The 13836-nt window shown below is 37.5% G+C and overlaps 1 protein-coding gene and 1 pseudogene across 2 annotated transcripts in view; one reads left to right on the plus strand and one right to left on the minus strand.

Annotated features, from left to right (window-relative positions):
* Positions 1–13836, plus strand: part of MBTPS2 (membrane bound transcription factor peptidase, site 2) — a 52223-nt gene that overhangs the window by 5593 nt on the left and 32794 nt on the right. For both annotated transcript variants that reach the window (XM_065916521.1, XM_065916522.1), the window contains 3 exons: positions 37–244; positions 10837–10940; positions 12889–13016. In XM_065916521.1, coding sequence (XP_065772593.1) covers positions 37–244; positions 10837–10940; positions 12889–13016 — 440 coding nt within the window. The remainder of the gene's footprint in view (positions 1–36; positions 245–10836; positions 10941–12888; positions 13017–13836) is intronic.
* On the minus strand, positions 2335–4682 carry LOC136153797 (heterogeneous nuclear ribonucleoprotein A1-like; annotated as a pseudogene).

Genomic DNA, 13836 nt, shown 5'->3' on the forward strand with positions numbered 1-13836 from the left:
GATTGTACATTTATATAATTTTTTTCCTCTTGACAGGTTCAATTTTGGAATGGTGTTTGGTGTAATTGCCATGTTCAGCTCTTTTTTTCTTCTGGGAAAAACGCTGATACAGACTTTAGGCCAAATGATGGCTGACTCTTCTTATTCCTCCTCCTCTTCTCATTCTTCCTCCTCTTCCTCTTCTTCTTCCTCCTCTTCCTCCTCCTCTTCCTCACTTCACAATGAACAGGTGCTCCAAGTTGTGGTAAGTGCCTTATTACTGCTCTAAGTAGCTTTGTTGAAACATAGATATAATGTATTTCTTCTGGATAGCATAATTCCTATTCATAATATAAATGTGAAAATATATCAAAAGTCTTACAATCTCTCAAATTAGTTGCTTAAACAAAATCATTAGTAAGAATATAGCAAAAAACTGTTGTAATATGTAGTAGTAGGAGGAAGAATAGGAATAGTAATAATAGAACAAATGAACTACCACCAAGACTGTGAACAATTGCACAAGTATTAGGTTTAATTCATGTTTTTTTTCCAGTGCAGATTTGTTTTTTTTTAATTGAAATATAATTGCCATACAATAATATTTAAGTTACAGATGTACAATACAGTGATTCACAATTTTTAAAAGTTGTAATCCATTTATAGTTATAAAATATCAACTGTATTCCCTGTGTTGTAAATTGTATCCTTGTAGCTTATTTTATACCTAGTTAGTAATTCATGTTGTCTTCTTGAAGTGTTGAATAATTATTACTGTCAAGGAGTAAGCATACTGATTTAAAGTCTCTTTAATGTAGAAATAAATTGCATCTTACTCCTATATGAAGTGTTCCCCTTTATTCTTCATGACTTTCAGACTGTAAGCAACAATATCCTTTTAATTAAAGGTAAAAGACCTTTTGAATGATCACTGTGATTTCTTGATGTGAAGAATATGCTGAGTTGTACTTCTTTGACTGTAAGCTACTTATAATTCCCACTTTAAAGAACATGTGTAGACCTATACCCTATCAATTCATGTTTCCAGAGTTTGAAAGGGTACTTTACCACCAAATACCTTTTATCTAAAATTTTTTTCGTTAACAATTTTCATTTCCTTGAATCATGGATGTTACATTTTTAATGAAACAGACTGTTAGTGACTTTTTAAAATTGAAGTATAGTTGATTTACAATATTGTGTGAGTTTCAGGTGTACAGCATAGTGATTCAGTATTTTATTCTTAGAGCAATCTAGGGATAAATATTGTTGTTATCCCTGATTCACAGATGAGAAAACCGAGGCACAGAGCTGTTGAGTCACTTGCCTGTGGTTACAGCTAGTAAATGATGGGTCCATCACTCACCCACCACTGACTTTAAGAAAGACCAATAATCTCTCAAGGAACTATAAAGTAACTTTGACCTGTATCTAAGAAATACATGGTGGAAGGTAGAAGTTATAGGAGCTAAGATGGGATATAGAGGCAGGGTCTTGTTTATGAAGGGACATTCTAAGAAGTTTTGATTTGATCTGTATATAAGAAGTCTATGCAAAATGGACTGGAGTAGGGTTTCACTGAAGATGAGGAGACCATTTGAGAGGGCATTCGGAATAATTCATGTTAGAAGTTACAAAGATCTAAACTAAATTAATGGTAAGAAGAATGAAGGGCTGGATTCAAGGGATCTTCTGGAGTGGAGTTCTCAGACCTCAGTGATTAAGTGAATGTGAAGCTGGAGGGAGAAGGAGTTGAGGATGACTCTCAGGCTACATGATTGGTAATTGTTTGCCAAGGAAGAGAATAGTAGAGAAAGAAGCAAGCTTAGAGGAAATATGATCACTGGCCTGTGATTGTTAGGATTAGAATAGGAATAGGTTTTTGTTTTCTTTGACTTTTTAGTTTTATTTTAGTTTAACGAGTTTTTTGGGGGAGGGGTGTTTGTTTCAAGAGACATTTATTCATCATCATAATCAGACTATTAGATTTGGCAATCAACAGCATGGGTACAAAAAACTACGTTAAAACCCTTTGTTGAAATGCTTTACACTTCCCACAGAATAGAAACTAAAATAGCCTATTGTGCAATTAGTCACAAATACAGTCCTCGAGGTTTTTTTGCCCATACACATGAGCATTGTCTAAAACATGTCTTCTCCGAATCAGCAGGGCCCTGCCACCACTGTGCTTGACTGAGTTTACAAATCTGTTGTAACTTGTAGCTTCCTGGTCACTTCTCTGACTCTCGTTTCCTGCTAAGCTTTGTTTCCTGGCAGTAATTAAAACCTCCCACTCCCATAGCTACTGCTGCTGCCAGAACCACCATAGCCACCTTGGTTTCATGGTTTGGCAAATTATTGGCCTCTACCACCATAGGGGCCAGAACTTCTGCCTCCAAAGTTTCCTCCTTCATGGGTCCAAACTTGGAAGATTGATTGCTGTAATTGCCAGAATCATTGTAGCTTCTGCCACCTCCAAATTGCTTCCATCATTACCAAATCCATTATAGCCATTCTCACAGCCACCATATCCACCACCACCACGGCTGCCACTGAAGCCACCTGAACCACTGACATTTCCTCCACGACCAAAGTTGACATTCCCACCAAAACCACCTCCATGACTACCACCAAAGTTTCCAGAACCACTTCCACCTCTTTGGCTGGATGAAGCACTAACCATCTCTTGCTTAGATATGGTTTTCCTTATTTTACAGTTGTAGACATTCACAGTGTGGTATTTCTGAATGACAGTCTTGTCTATGGAGTCATGGTCATCAAAGGTTACAGAAGGCGTTCTTTTTGCTGTTGCCTCAGTCATTTTTTTCCCCCATATTGTTCAAAATAACATGTTAGGCGCTGTTTTCATTATCTTCTTTAATGCCACCAACAAAAATCTTTTTCACAGTTAAGTGGGTGCCAGGTCTTTGAGTATCTTCTCTTGAGACAGCCCTCTTTGGTTCCACAACTCTTCCATCCACCTTGTGCGGTCTTGCATTCATAATCGAATCCACCCCCTCCACTGTGGTGTATGTGACAAACCCAAAGTCTTTGGAGTGCTTCGTGTTTGGATCCCTCCTTACCACACAGTCTGAGTGTACTCCAAAGCTCAGAATGGCTCCTCAGACTCACATTGGTTGTTTCAAAACTCAGACCTCTGATGAAGAGCTTCCACAGGCTCTGGGCTCTTTGGTAGACTCCAACTTAGACTTGACTGTAGTGGAAGAGACTTCAGTGATGCTTACGTGTCATCATCCACAGGCACAAAGAAACTAACAAGCTTTTTAAATTAATTTTTTATTTGATAAATTTGACCTATTACAATTTGTAAATTTAAGGTGTACAGCATATTACTTTCATACATTTATTTATTGTAATACTGCCATTGGAGCAATATCTATCAGATTATATTATTATAGTATAGTATTATTGATTTTAGTCTTTATACTGTGCATTAGATCTCTATGGCTTATTTGCTACTCGTTACAACTTTGTACCCTTAAACGCTCATTCTTATCAGCACCCCCTATCTTCTGGTAATCACCGTTTTACACTCTTCTTTTTTTAACAGATTGGACTTTTTTAGATTCCATATGTAAGTGATACCATTTAGTACTTGTTTTTCTCTGACTTATCTCACTTAGCATCATGTAGTCAAGGTCTATCCATGTTGCTGCAAATGGCAGGATAGCTTCCTTTCTCATACATGATTAATATTCTATTGTGTATGTATATTACTACATTGTTTTCATCCCTGCATCTATTGATGGTCATTTGGGTCATTTCCATAATCTTTGCTATTATGATAAACATCAATTCAGTTCAGTCACTTGGTAGTGTCTGATTCTTTGTGACCCCGTGGACTGCAGCACGCCAGGCTCCCTGCCTATCACCAACTCCCAGAGTTTACTCAAAGTCATATCCATTGAGTCTGTGATGCCATCCAACCATCTCTTCCTCTGTCGTCCCCTTCTCCTCCCACCTTCAATCTTTCCCAGCATCAGGGTCTTTTCAAATGAGTCAGTCCTTCACATCAGGTGGCCAAAGTGATAAACAAAGTGATAAACATAGATATGCATATACCTCGTCAAAATATTTTCATTTTCTTTGGGTGTATACCCAGAAGTAGAATTGATTGATCATATGTTAGATCTATTTTAATTTTTTGAGGAACCTCCATATTGTTTTCCATAGTGGTTGGACTAATTTATATTTCCACCAACAGTGCATTAGGGTTCATTTTTCACCACATTCTTGCCAAAACATGTGTTGTCTCTTCTTTCTTTTTTTTAAAATTTATTTGGCTGTGCTAGTTCTTACGTGAGGCATGCAGGATCTTAGTTTCTGCTTGCGGGATCTAGTTCCCTGATCAGGCGTCAAACCCAGAACTCCTGCACTGGGAGCACCAGGGAAATCCCTCTTCTCTGCTGATGATAGCCATTCTAACAGGTGTGAGGTGTTATCTCACTGTGGTTTTGATTGGCATGTCCCTGATGATTAGTAATTTTGAACATTTTCTCATTGGCCTTTTGGCCATTTTGCTATCTTCTTTGGAACTAGTACTTCTGCTCATTTTTTAATCAGATTGTTGGGGAAAGGGTTGTTTGTTAGTAAGTTTTGTTAGTTGTTTGTATATTTTGGATATTAACCCCTTATCCAGTACATGGTTTGCAGAAATTTTCTCACATTCTGTAGGCTGCCATTGATTGTTTCTTTTACTATGCAGGAGCTTTTGAGTTTAACATAATCTCGTTTGTTGATTTATACTTTTATTGTTTGTGCTTTTGGTGTCATGTCCAAAAAAGTCATTGCCTGAATGGCAAATTGTTATTTAGAGAAGAAATTATTTCTTTTGTTTTCTTTTCCACTTATTCATAGAGCTCACAAGGTATTGACTCTGTTAGGAGAACCATGCTTTGGAGCCATTAAGAAATCCACTGCCCTCTGTGTATCTATGTGGCATGTTTTTGTTTAGGTTTGTTATATCTCCTGACTTTGATATGAGTGCTTGTAGCTTAAAGGACTAACTTTCTGTTTATTCTGTAATTATCTATGGCCTAATTCAGTATTAATTCCCCAAAACCTGGCATTCTGTGTTATTGGGAGATCAGTATTCTGGTACATCTAATGCCCTGTGTGATCATGGCTGAGACAGATGGGCAGTCAAGTACCATTGCCAGTAAATAAGACCTACCATCTGTTGATATAGTCACATACTCAAATCCTTACCTTATTTCATTATTAAATCCATTGACATAGTAAGGAAAAGGAATCAATATCCTATTAGATCAAGCCTACTGATTTATTTGAAATAAAGGTAAGATAACCTGAACAATTTATGATATAGAGGAAACGTATGAGAATCTTAAGTACATCAATTTAAAGAGGTATCAGAGATAAGGAAACTATAAGTCTGAATAGACAGATACCTGGCAACAGGGGAAAGGAGCAGATATGTAGAAAAAGGTACACTGATGATGGCCTTGGAGTACACAATGAAGCAGGGCAAAGGCTAATAGAGTTGTGCCAAGAGAACGCACTGGTCATAGCAAACACCCTCTTCCAACAACACAAGAGAAGACTCTACACATGGACATCACCAGATGGTCAACACCGAAATCAGACTGATTATATTCTTTGCATCCAAAGATGGAGAAGCTCTATACAGTCAGCAAAAACAAGACCAGGAGCTGACTGTGGCTCAGATCATGAACTCCTTATTGCCAAATTCAGACTTAAACTGAAGAAAGTAGGGAAAACCACTAGACCATTCAGGTATGACCTAAATCAAATCCCTTACGATTATACAGTAGAAGTGACAAACAGATTCAAGGGATTAGATCTGATAGACAGAGTGCCTGAAGAACTATGGACGGAGGTTCATGACATTGTGCAGTTGGCAGTGATCAAGACCATCCCCAAGAAAAATAAAGGCAAAATGGTTGTCTGAGGAGGCCTTACAAATAGCTGAGAAAAGAAGAGAAGTGAAAGGCAAAGAAAAAAGGGAAAGATACACCCATTGGAATGCAGAATTCCAAAGAATAGAAAAGAGAGATAAGAAAGCCTTCCTCAGTGATCAGTGCAAAGAAATAGAGGAAAATAATAGAATGGGAAAGACTAGTGATCTCTTCAAGAAACTTAGAGATACCAAGAGAACTTTTCATGCAAAGATGGGCACAATCAAGGACAGAAATGGTATGGACTTAAAAGAAGCAGAATATATTAAGAAGAGTTGTCAAGAATATACAGAAGAACTATTCAAAAAAGATCTTCACAACCCAGATAATCATGATGGTGTGATCACTCACCCAGAGCCAGACATCCTGGAATGCAGAGTCAAGTGGGCCTTAGGAACCATCACTACGAACAAAGCTAGTGGAGGTGATGGAATTTAGCTGAGCTATTCCACACCCTAAAAGATGATGCTGTGAAAGTGCTACACTCAATATGCCAGCAAGTTTGGAAAACTCAGCAGTGGCCTCAGGACTGGAAAAGGTCAGTTTTCATTCCAATCCCAAAGAAAAGCAGTGCCAAAGAATGCTCAAACTACCGCACAATTGCACTCATCTCACACGCTAGCAAAGGAATGCTCAAAATTCTCCAATCCCGGCTTCAATAGTATGTGAACCGAGAACTTCCAGATATTCAAGCTGGATTTAGAAAAGGCAGAGGAACCAAAGATCAAATTGCCAACATCCATTGGATCATCGAAAAAGCAAGAGAGTTCCAGATAAACATCTACTTCTGCTCCCTTGAGTACGCCAAAGCCTTTGACTGTATGGATCACAACAAACTGGAAAATTCTTAAAGAGATGGAAATACAAGACCAACTGATCTGCCTCCTGAGAAATCTGTATGCAGGTCAAGAAGCAACAGTTAGAACTGGACATGGAACAACAGACTGGTTCCAAATTGGGAAAGGAGTACATCAGGGCTGTATATTGTCACCCTGCTTATTTAACTTATATGCAGAGTACATCATGAGAAATGCCGTGTTGGATGAAGCACAAGCTGGAATCAAGATTGCTGGGAGAAATAACAATAACCTCAGATATGCAGATGACACCACCCTTATGGCAGAAAGCAAAGAGGAACTAAAGAACCTCTTGATGAAAGTGAAAGAGGAGAGTGAAAAACTGACTTAAAACTCAACATTCAGAAAACTAAGATTGTGGCATCTGGTTCCAACACTTCATGGCAAGTAGATGGGGAAACAATGAAAACAGTGAGAAACTTTCTTTCTTTGGGCTCCAAAATCACTGGAGATGGTGACTGCAGCCATGAAAGTAAAAGACGCTTGCTCCTTGGAAGGAAAGTTTGACCAACCCAGACAGCATATTAAAAAGCAGAGACATTACGTTGCCAACAAAGGTCCGTCTAGTCAAAGCTATCATTTTTCCAGTGGTCATGTATGGATGTGAGAGTTGGGCTATAAAGAAAGCTGAGCACTGAAGAATTGATGCTTTTGAACAGTGGTGTTGGAGAAGACTCTTGAGAGTCCCTTGGACAGCAAGGAGATCAAACCAGTCCATCCTAAAGGAAATCAGTCCTGAATATTCATTGGAAGGACTGATGCTGAAGCTGAAACTCCAATACTTTGGCCACCTGATGCGAAGAACTGACTCGTGAAAAGACTGATGTTGGGAAAGATTGAAAGCAGGAAGAGAAGGGGACAACAGAGGATGAGATGGTTGGTGGCATCATCGACTCAATGGACATGAGTCTGAGTAAAATCTGGGAGTTGGTGACAAACAGGGAGGCCTGGATTGCTGCAGTCCATGGGGTTGCAAAGAGTCGTTCAAGACTGAGCGACTGAACTGAGCTGATATTCTTCAAGAGAGTTGCTTAATAGGGTCTGAGTAGAGAGAAGTTCAGATAATGAGCATCATAAAAATGTACATATCCTCGGACCATTTACTTCCACCTCTGGGACTCTAGGTTAAGGAAATACTTCCAAATTATAGAAAAAGTATTGTTTATCAAGGTTTTTATCCTAACCTTTATGAAGAATTGGAAACAACCACAATACATAATTGAGGATTGCTTAAATTATGGCACTGTCATTCAGGGTAATTTTATGAGTACATTAAAAATGATGACTATGAAAGCCAGTTTCTTAACTAGAGAAAGGATTTGTCTACGGCCATACCACCCTGAACGTGCCCGATCTCGTCTGATCTCGGAAGCTAAGCAGGGTCGGGCCTGGTTAGTACTTGGATGGGAGAAAGGACTCTTAGACTCAATGAATTTAGAAAGCAGTCCAAGCAACATGGTTTGAATCTCTTCGTCAGTTACTAAAAAAGGCTTCAAAGTGAAATCTGTTTGTTATACACAAAAAGAAATTGTAATTGAATTAAAATTAAACTGTGAAATTAAAAAAGACCTTGAAAGGAGAAAAAGCAGGTTTCTATTTATAGGAACACAGAATGAGAAAGACATGCATAAAATTAGAGGCAAAACCATGACTATTGATATATTTTATGTATAAAAAACCAAAAGTACTCTGTATAAAGGGCTCCAGTTTCATCCACCTCATTAGAACTGATTCAAATGAATTCTTTTTAATGGCTGAGTAATATTCCATGGTGTATATGTACCACAGCTTCCTTATCCATTCATCTGCTGATGGTGAAACAGATCACCAGCCCAGGTTGGATGCATGAGACAAGTGCTCGGGGCTGGTGCACTGGGAAGACCCAGAGGGATGGGGTGGGGAGGGAGGTGGGAGGGGGGATCAGGATGGGGAATACATGTAAATCCATGACTGATTCATGTCAATGTATGGCAAAAACCACTACAATATTGTAATTAGCCTCCAACTAATAAAAATAAATGGGAAAAAAAAATAAAGCCTAAGCAATATAAAAAAAAAACCCAAAAACAAAATAGAGACAAAAACTTGGGACTACATCTGTGGCATGAATCACATAGAACAGATGACTGATATTTTAAGTGATCTTACAGTCAATAAGAAAACACAATACTCTAAGGAGAAAAAAAAAATGGACAAGTCAGGAGTAGGCTACTCACAAAAGATCTCCTAGTGGTCAAAAAGTAGGGGAATGGGTGTTCAGCTTAATAATCATCAAAGAAATAGAAATAAAACAATGGGATGCTTTTTATTCCTCTGAAATTGCAGATTTGAATAAAATGAGTTTGCCCAAGGTTATGGAAGGGTCTGCTTTTGGAGAGTAGTTTGATCTGTGTCAAAATTTTTTAAGTATAATTGTTTTTATTACCCTCTCTGTTAGGCATGATGTAAACGGTAGACAAGGATTATCTCTTGGAATCCTCAGAATCACCCTTTTAGGTACCTTTTAAGTAAATAACATGGTCATTTCCATATTAATGATGTAGAAATTGAAGTGTTGGAGGAATAACCCAAACTTCTTCAAGGTTCCTTATATAGTATAATGGAGCCAGAACATCAGACACACCTGATATGTCCCCAGAGTGTGAACCAACCATGCTTGTCTAACAGTTTATCCCCTAGATATTTGTGTATCTGAGACCAAATATGTTTATCACCATATTTTGTAAGAGCAGAAACCTTTCAAAACAATTGAAATGCCCAACAGTCTATGGAATACAATGCAGGTATTAAAAATCATATTGAACAGAAAATATTCATGGGAAAATATTTGTAATACTATTAAGTGAAAGGGGCAGATTTCAAAACCATGTTTATAATAAAAATATAGTTTTTAAAGACAGAGAAGTTCTTTTGCTGAAGGAGAAGTCAGCAAAAACAAGACCGGGAACTGACTGTGGCTCAGGTAATTTTCTCAGTCAGCGCCAAAGAATTGATGCTTTTGAACTGTGGTGTTGGAGAAGACTCTTGAGAGTCCCTTGGACAGCAAGGAGATCAAACCAGTCAATCCTAAAGGAAATCAGTCCTGAATATTCATTGGAAGGACTGATTCTGAAGCTGAAACTCCAATACTTTGGCCACCTGATGTGAAGAACTGACTCACTGGAAAAGACCCTGATGCTGGGAAAGATTGAAGGTGGGAGAAGAAGGGGACAACAGAGGATGAGATGGTTGGATGGGATCACTGACTCAATGGACATGAGCTTGGGTAAACTCTGGGAGTTGATGATGGACAGGGAAGCCTGGCGTGCCGCAGTCCATGGGGTCACAAAGACTCAGACACGACTGGGCGACTGAACTGAACTGAACTGACTGATGTTCCAAATGCCTTTCTTTTCTGCATTAAACCTCAATTTTAATATATTTATGTGTCATTTTGATAGTGCTTTTCTCACCAATGTACTAGACAAACTGATGAAATAGAAAAAAATGAAGGGCATGGTGCTCCCACACCAATAAGGCACTTTTATTATGCTGCCTTTAATGATCAACTCTCATATAACTTGATAGTAGTAAAATGAAACTGACTTAAGAGTAGGTGGGGACTTCCTGTATCACTCACATAAGTACTTGAAACCTTGCAGTAACACTTTGGCAGAAGGACTGGGAATTGTAACAAGAATTCCCACATTGGGATTCCAGCCCTTAAGGATGAATCAGCTGCTGACTCCTTCACTGTCCCTCTGACTTTCCTGGCACTTTGCCAGGTTCCCTAATTCTTTCCCATGGTAAAGAGTTTGGGAAGATAATGTTTCAATTTTTTAATCTGGTGTTTCCTATTCTCTTTAGATTGATGTGCTTAGTTAAAAAAAAAAAAAGCTGGTGTTTTTATTGTTATTGTGATGGAAATGGAGAAGTGAACCATCAGTGTTTATATTACTTTTAGCTTACCGAACATTGGATTTGAAAGTTTAGATTTTAGTACAGAGTGAACATCCAGGTCTTTTGGTGCCCAAGTGTGTATTTGTCATTGTTTCTATGAACAGGTTCCTGGCATTAATTTACCTGTCAACCAACTGACCTATTTCTTCGCTGCAGTCCTCATTAGCGGCGTTGTACATGAAATTGGACATGGAATAGCAGCTATTAGGTAATGATATTTCCCTCTTTCTCTATATATATACGGGATGCAAAAAAAGCGTTTCATTTAGAAGGACTTATTACTAAAATCTGGGACTTCCCAGGTGGTGCTAATGGTAAAGAACCCACCTGCCAATGCAGGAGAAATAATAGGCGCAGGTTTGATCCCTGGGTTGGGAAGATCCTCTGGAGTAGGAAAAGGCAACCCACTCCAGTATTCTTGGCTGGAGAATTCCATGGACAGAGGAGCCTGACGTGCTACAGTCCATGGGGTCGCAAAGAGTCAGGCATGACTGAAGCAACTTATCACACACACATTACTAAAATCTGCTACATTTGATACTTTTTCTTTCTGTGACTACTGCCCAGTGCATATCCACCATTATTTAAGTTACCTTCTCTTTTGTAGACATTAATATATTGATGAATATGCTTAGTTAATTGTGCACATCTATAATCTGGGTCTTTCTATCCTTTGTCCTTTGCCAGCATGGTTATATCCTCATGGTGCATCACTATTTTCATCCAATCCCGAAACCTAATCTTTATATTCATCATTGGATCAGAATGATAACCACTGAAGTCAAATCCCATCCACCTGACTTCTTAGTACTTACTTTGGCTCATCATCTGAAATACTTTCCTGCTTCTACTCATGGCCTCTGCTGCCAACAGCAAGAACACTGAAAGCTCTGGGTCTGTTGACAAATATCATAGCCTGTCTAGAAAACCGAGTGGGAAAAGATAAGGGAGGATGAGGCCGGGAACTTGCTTCAAGTATCATGCCCTGTTTCTGTCTTGACTCTCCAAGTGTATCACTGTAATTATACCTGAGCATTTTAAAGTCTCCTTAATGTGTGAAATCATGATAGGGGAGAGAGTGAGTCACAACTCCCCTTTATTCCCAATAATGAACACACATACTGATGGGAATGTGTTTCATCATTTGGGTGTGTGGACCACATAAAAAGTTTTAAAGGAGAAGATTTAATCATTTCTTATTACTTTCCAGTTGCTTATGAAAAGAGTCTGTTGACTCTCATCTTGACAGAGAGTCTTGACCCTCATCTTGACAGAGCATATACTGTTACACAGGTGTGCCATGTAGTGGTTTAAATGGGTGGCTAGTTTTTTTTCTCTCTTTTATCTTTGCTTCCTCTTCTTTAGCTCTGTAGATTTTAGGGTTTTACATAGAAAAGCATTGTTATTAACAGTTTAGTAATTCATAATATGTTTGTGAAATAGTATGGGTAATTTTTTATAAAATCCCAGTTGCTGAGAAAAAGTGAATTTTACAGTCATCTTAAGATATTTAATGCTAGGTGACAGCACAAAATATTTAGATGATGCTTTTTTCAGAGTAGCTGTGTGGTCTTATGAGGCTTTTTAATGTAATTCCATTTTTAGAGAATGACTTGATAAAAAAGTAGTTCTCTTGAGGACAATTTGAGCATTATGTATTTTAAAATGTACTTAAAATTAATTCAGCAAGAATACATTTAGATAAAATGCCATCTTTACAATAGCTAAGACAAATATAAATATTTAAATTATTTATTAATACTTGAATTCTATTTTCTACCATCTCCTTCCCTGAAAATAATTCAGACTAAACCGTAAAAATGTTTTTTTTTCAGTTTCTCATAGAAATACTATTGCTTTGTATTTGTGACTAATTTTAAGTTATTTGCTCAGCGCATTGGTTTCTAAAAATTTTGAAGTTATAAGTCTATTTCAGAATGCCCTGTTTTACAAAACATAATTTCACTGATAACTAAATCTGTATGCTATTTTAAAATTATGATATACATGTATATCATATATAATTCTTTGTCCAGAGAGACTTGTATTTTAAACAAGAATTTGAATTACATTGGGGAGTTTTATGATAACATGCATTATTAATTTGAAAAATGTGATACTAGTAGTAAATTCCTTTTTCTTATGTGATTTCCTAGGGAACAAGTTCGATTTAATGGCTTTGGGATTTTTCTCTTCATTATTTATCCTGGAGCATTTGTTGATCTGTTCACCACTCATTTGCAACTTATATCACCAGTCCAGCAGCTAAGGATATTTTGTGCAGGTAAAAGATTTAAATTTCTTTATGTATCTGTGTGTTATTAGTGGTTTTATGGAAAGTACACACATCACAAATGAAAATATCTCACTTTCTGGTTGATAAACTCAGATTATAAGACTTTTAGTTTGAAGTAGTAGAACAAAATAATTTATATTCCAGTTTTTTTCCCCATTTTTTAACATGAATTATTTTTAAAAGATTGAAAGTAAAATGAGCAGAACATACCATGAAAATATGGCTAAAGCATTGAATCAGACATGTTCAGTTCAGTCGCTCAGTCATGCCTGTCTCTTTGTGACCCCGTGAACCGCAGCACGCTAGGCCTCCCTGTCCATCACCAACTCCTGGAGTCCACCCAAACCCATTTCCATTGAGTCTGTGATGCCAGCCAACCATCTCATCCGAAGTAGACATAGGAAGTCACTAAATAATCATAAGGAGTATAATCCATGATGAAAATGTAATCATGAGTCTTACTGAATAAAGTAACAAATCATCAAAACAAAAATAGAAAAAAGTACCAGGAAAACACAAATGTAATAAAGGAGGTTTGTCTCTCAACAAATGGAAGTTATGTATGAAAAAGTCTTATCGTTGAAGCTCTGATTACTAAGATAAAAGTCAATAGTTATGTCAGTTTATTTTCAAGTGCCTAGGAAACTAATAAAAATTGGCCAGTTAAATTCAAAATCATAATTGCAGTATTTTTTAAAATGCTAATGAAGTAATGTGCAAAGTTTTGCTAAAATGAAAAGCCACTACCTTAGGCAATTATGAAATAAGAAATGAAAGTAAATCGTTAAGCAGTCAACTAAAGAAATGA

This window comes from Muntiacus reevesi, chromosome X, assembly GCF_963930625.1.
Source record: "Muntiacus reevesi chromosome X, mMunRee1.1, whole genome shotgun sequence".
In the NCBI taxonomy this organism is placed as follows: Eukaryota; Metazoa; Chordata; class Mammalia; order Artiodactyla; family Cervidae; genus Muntiacus; species Muntiacus reevesi.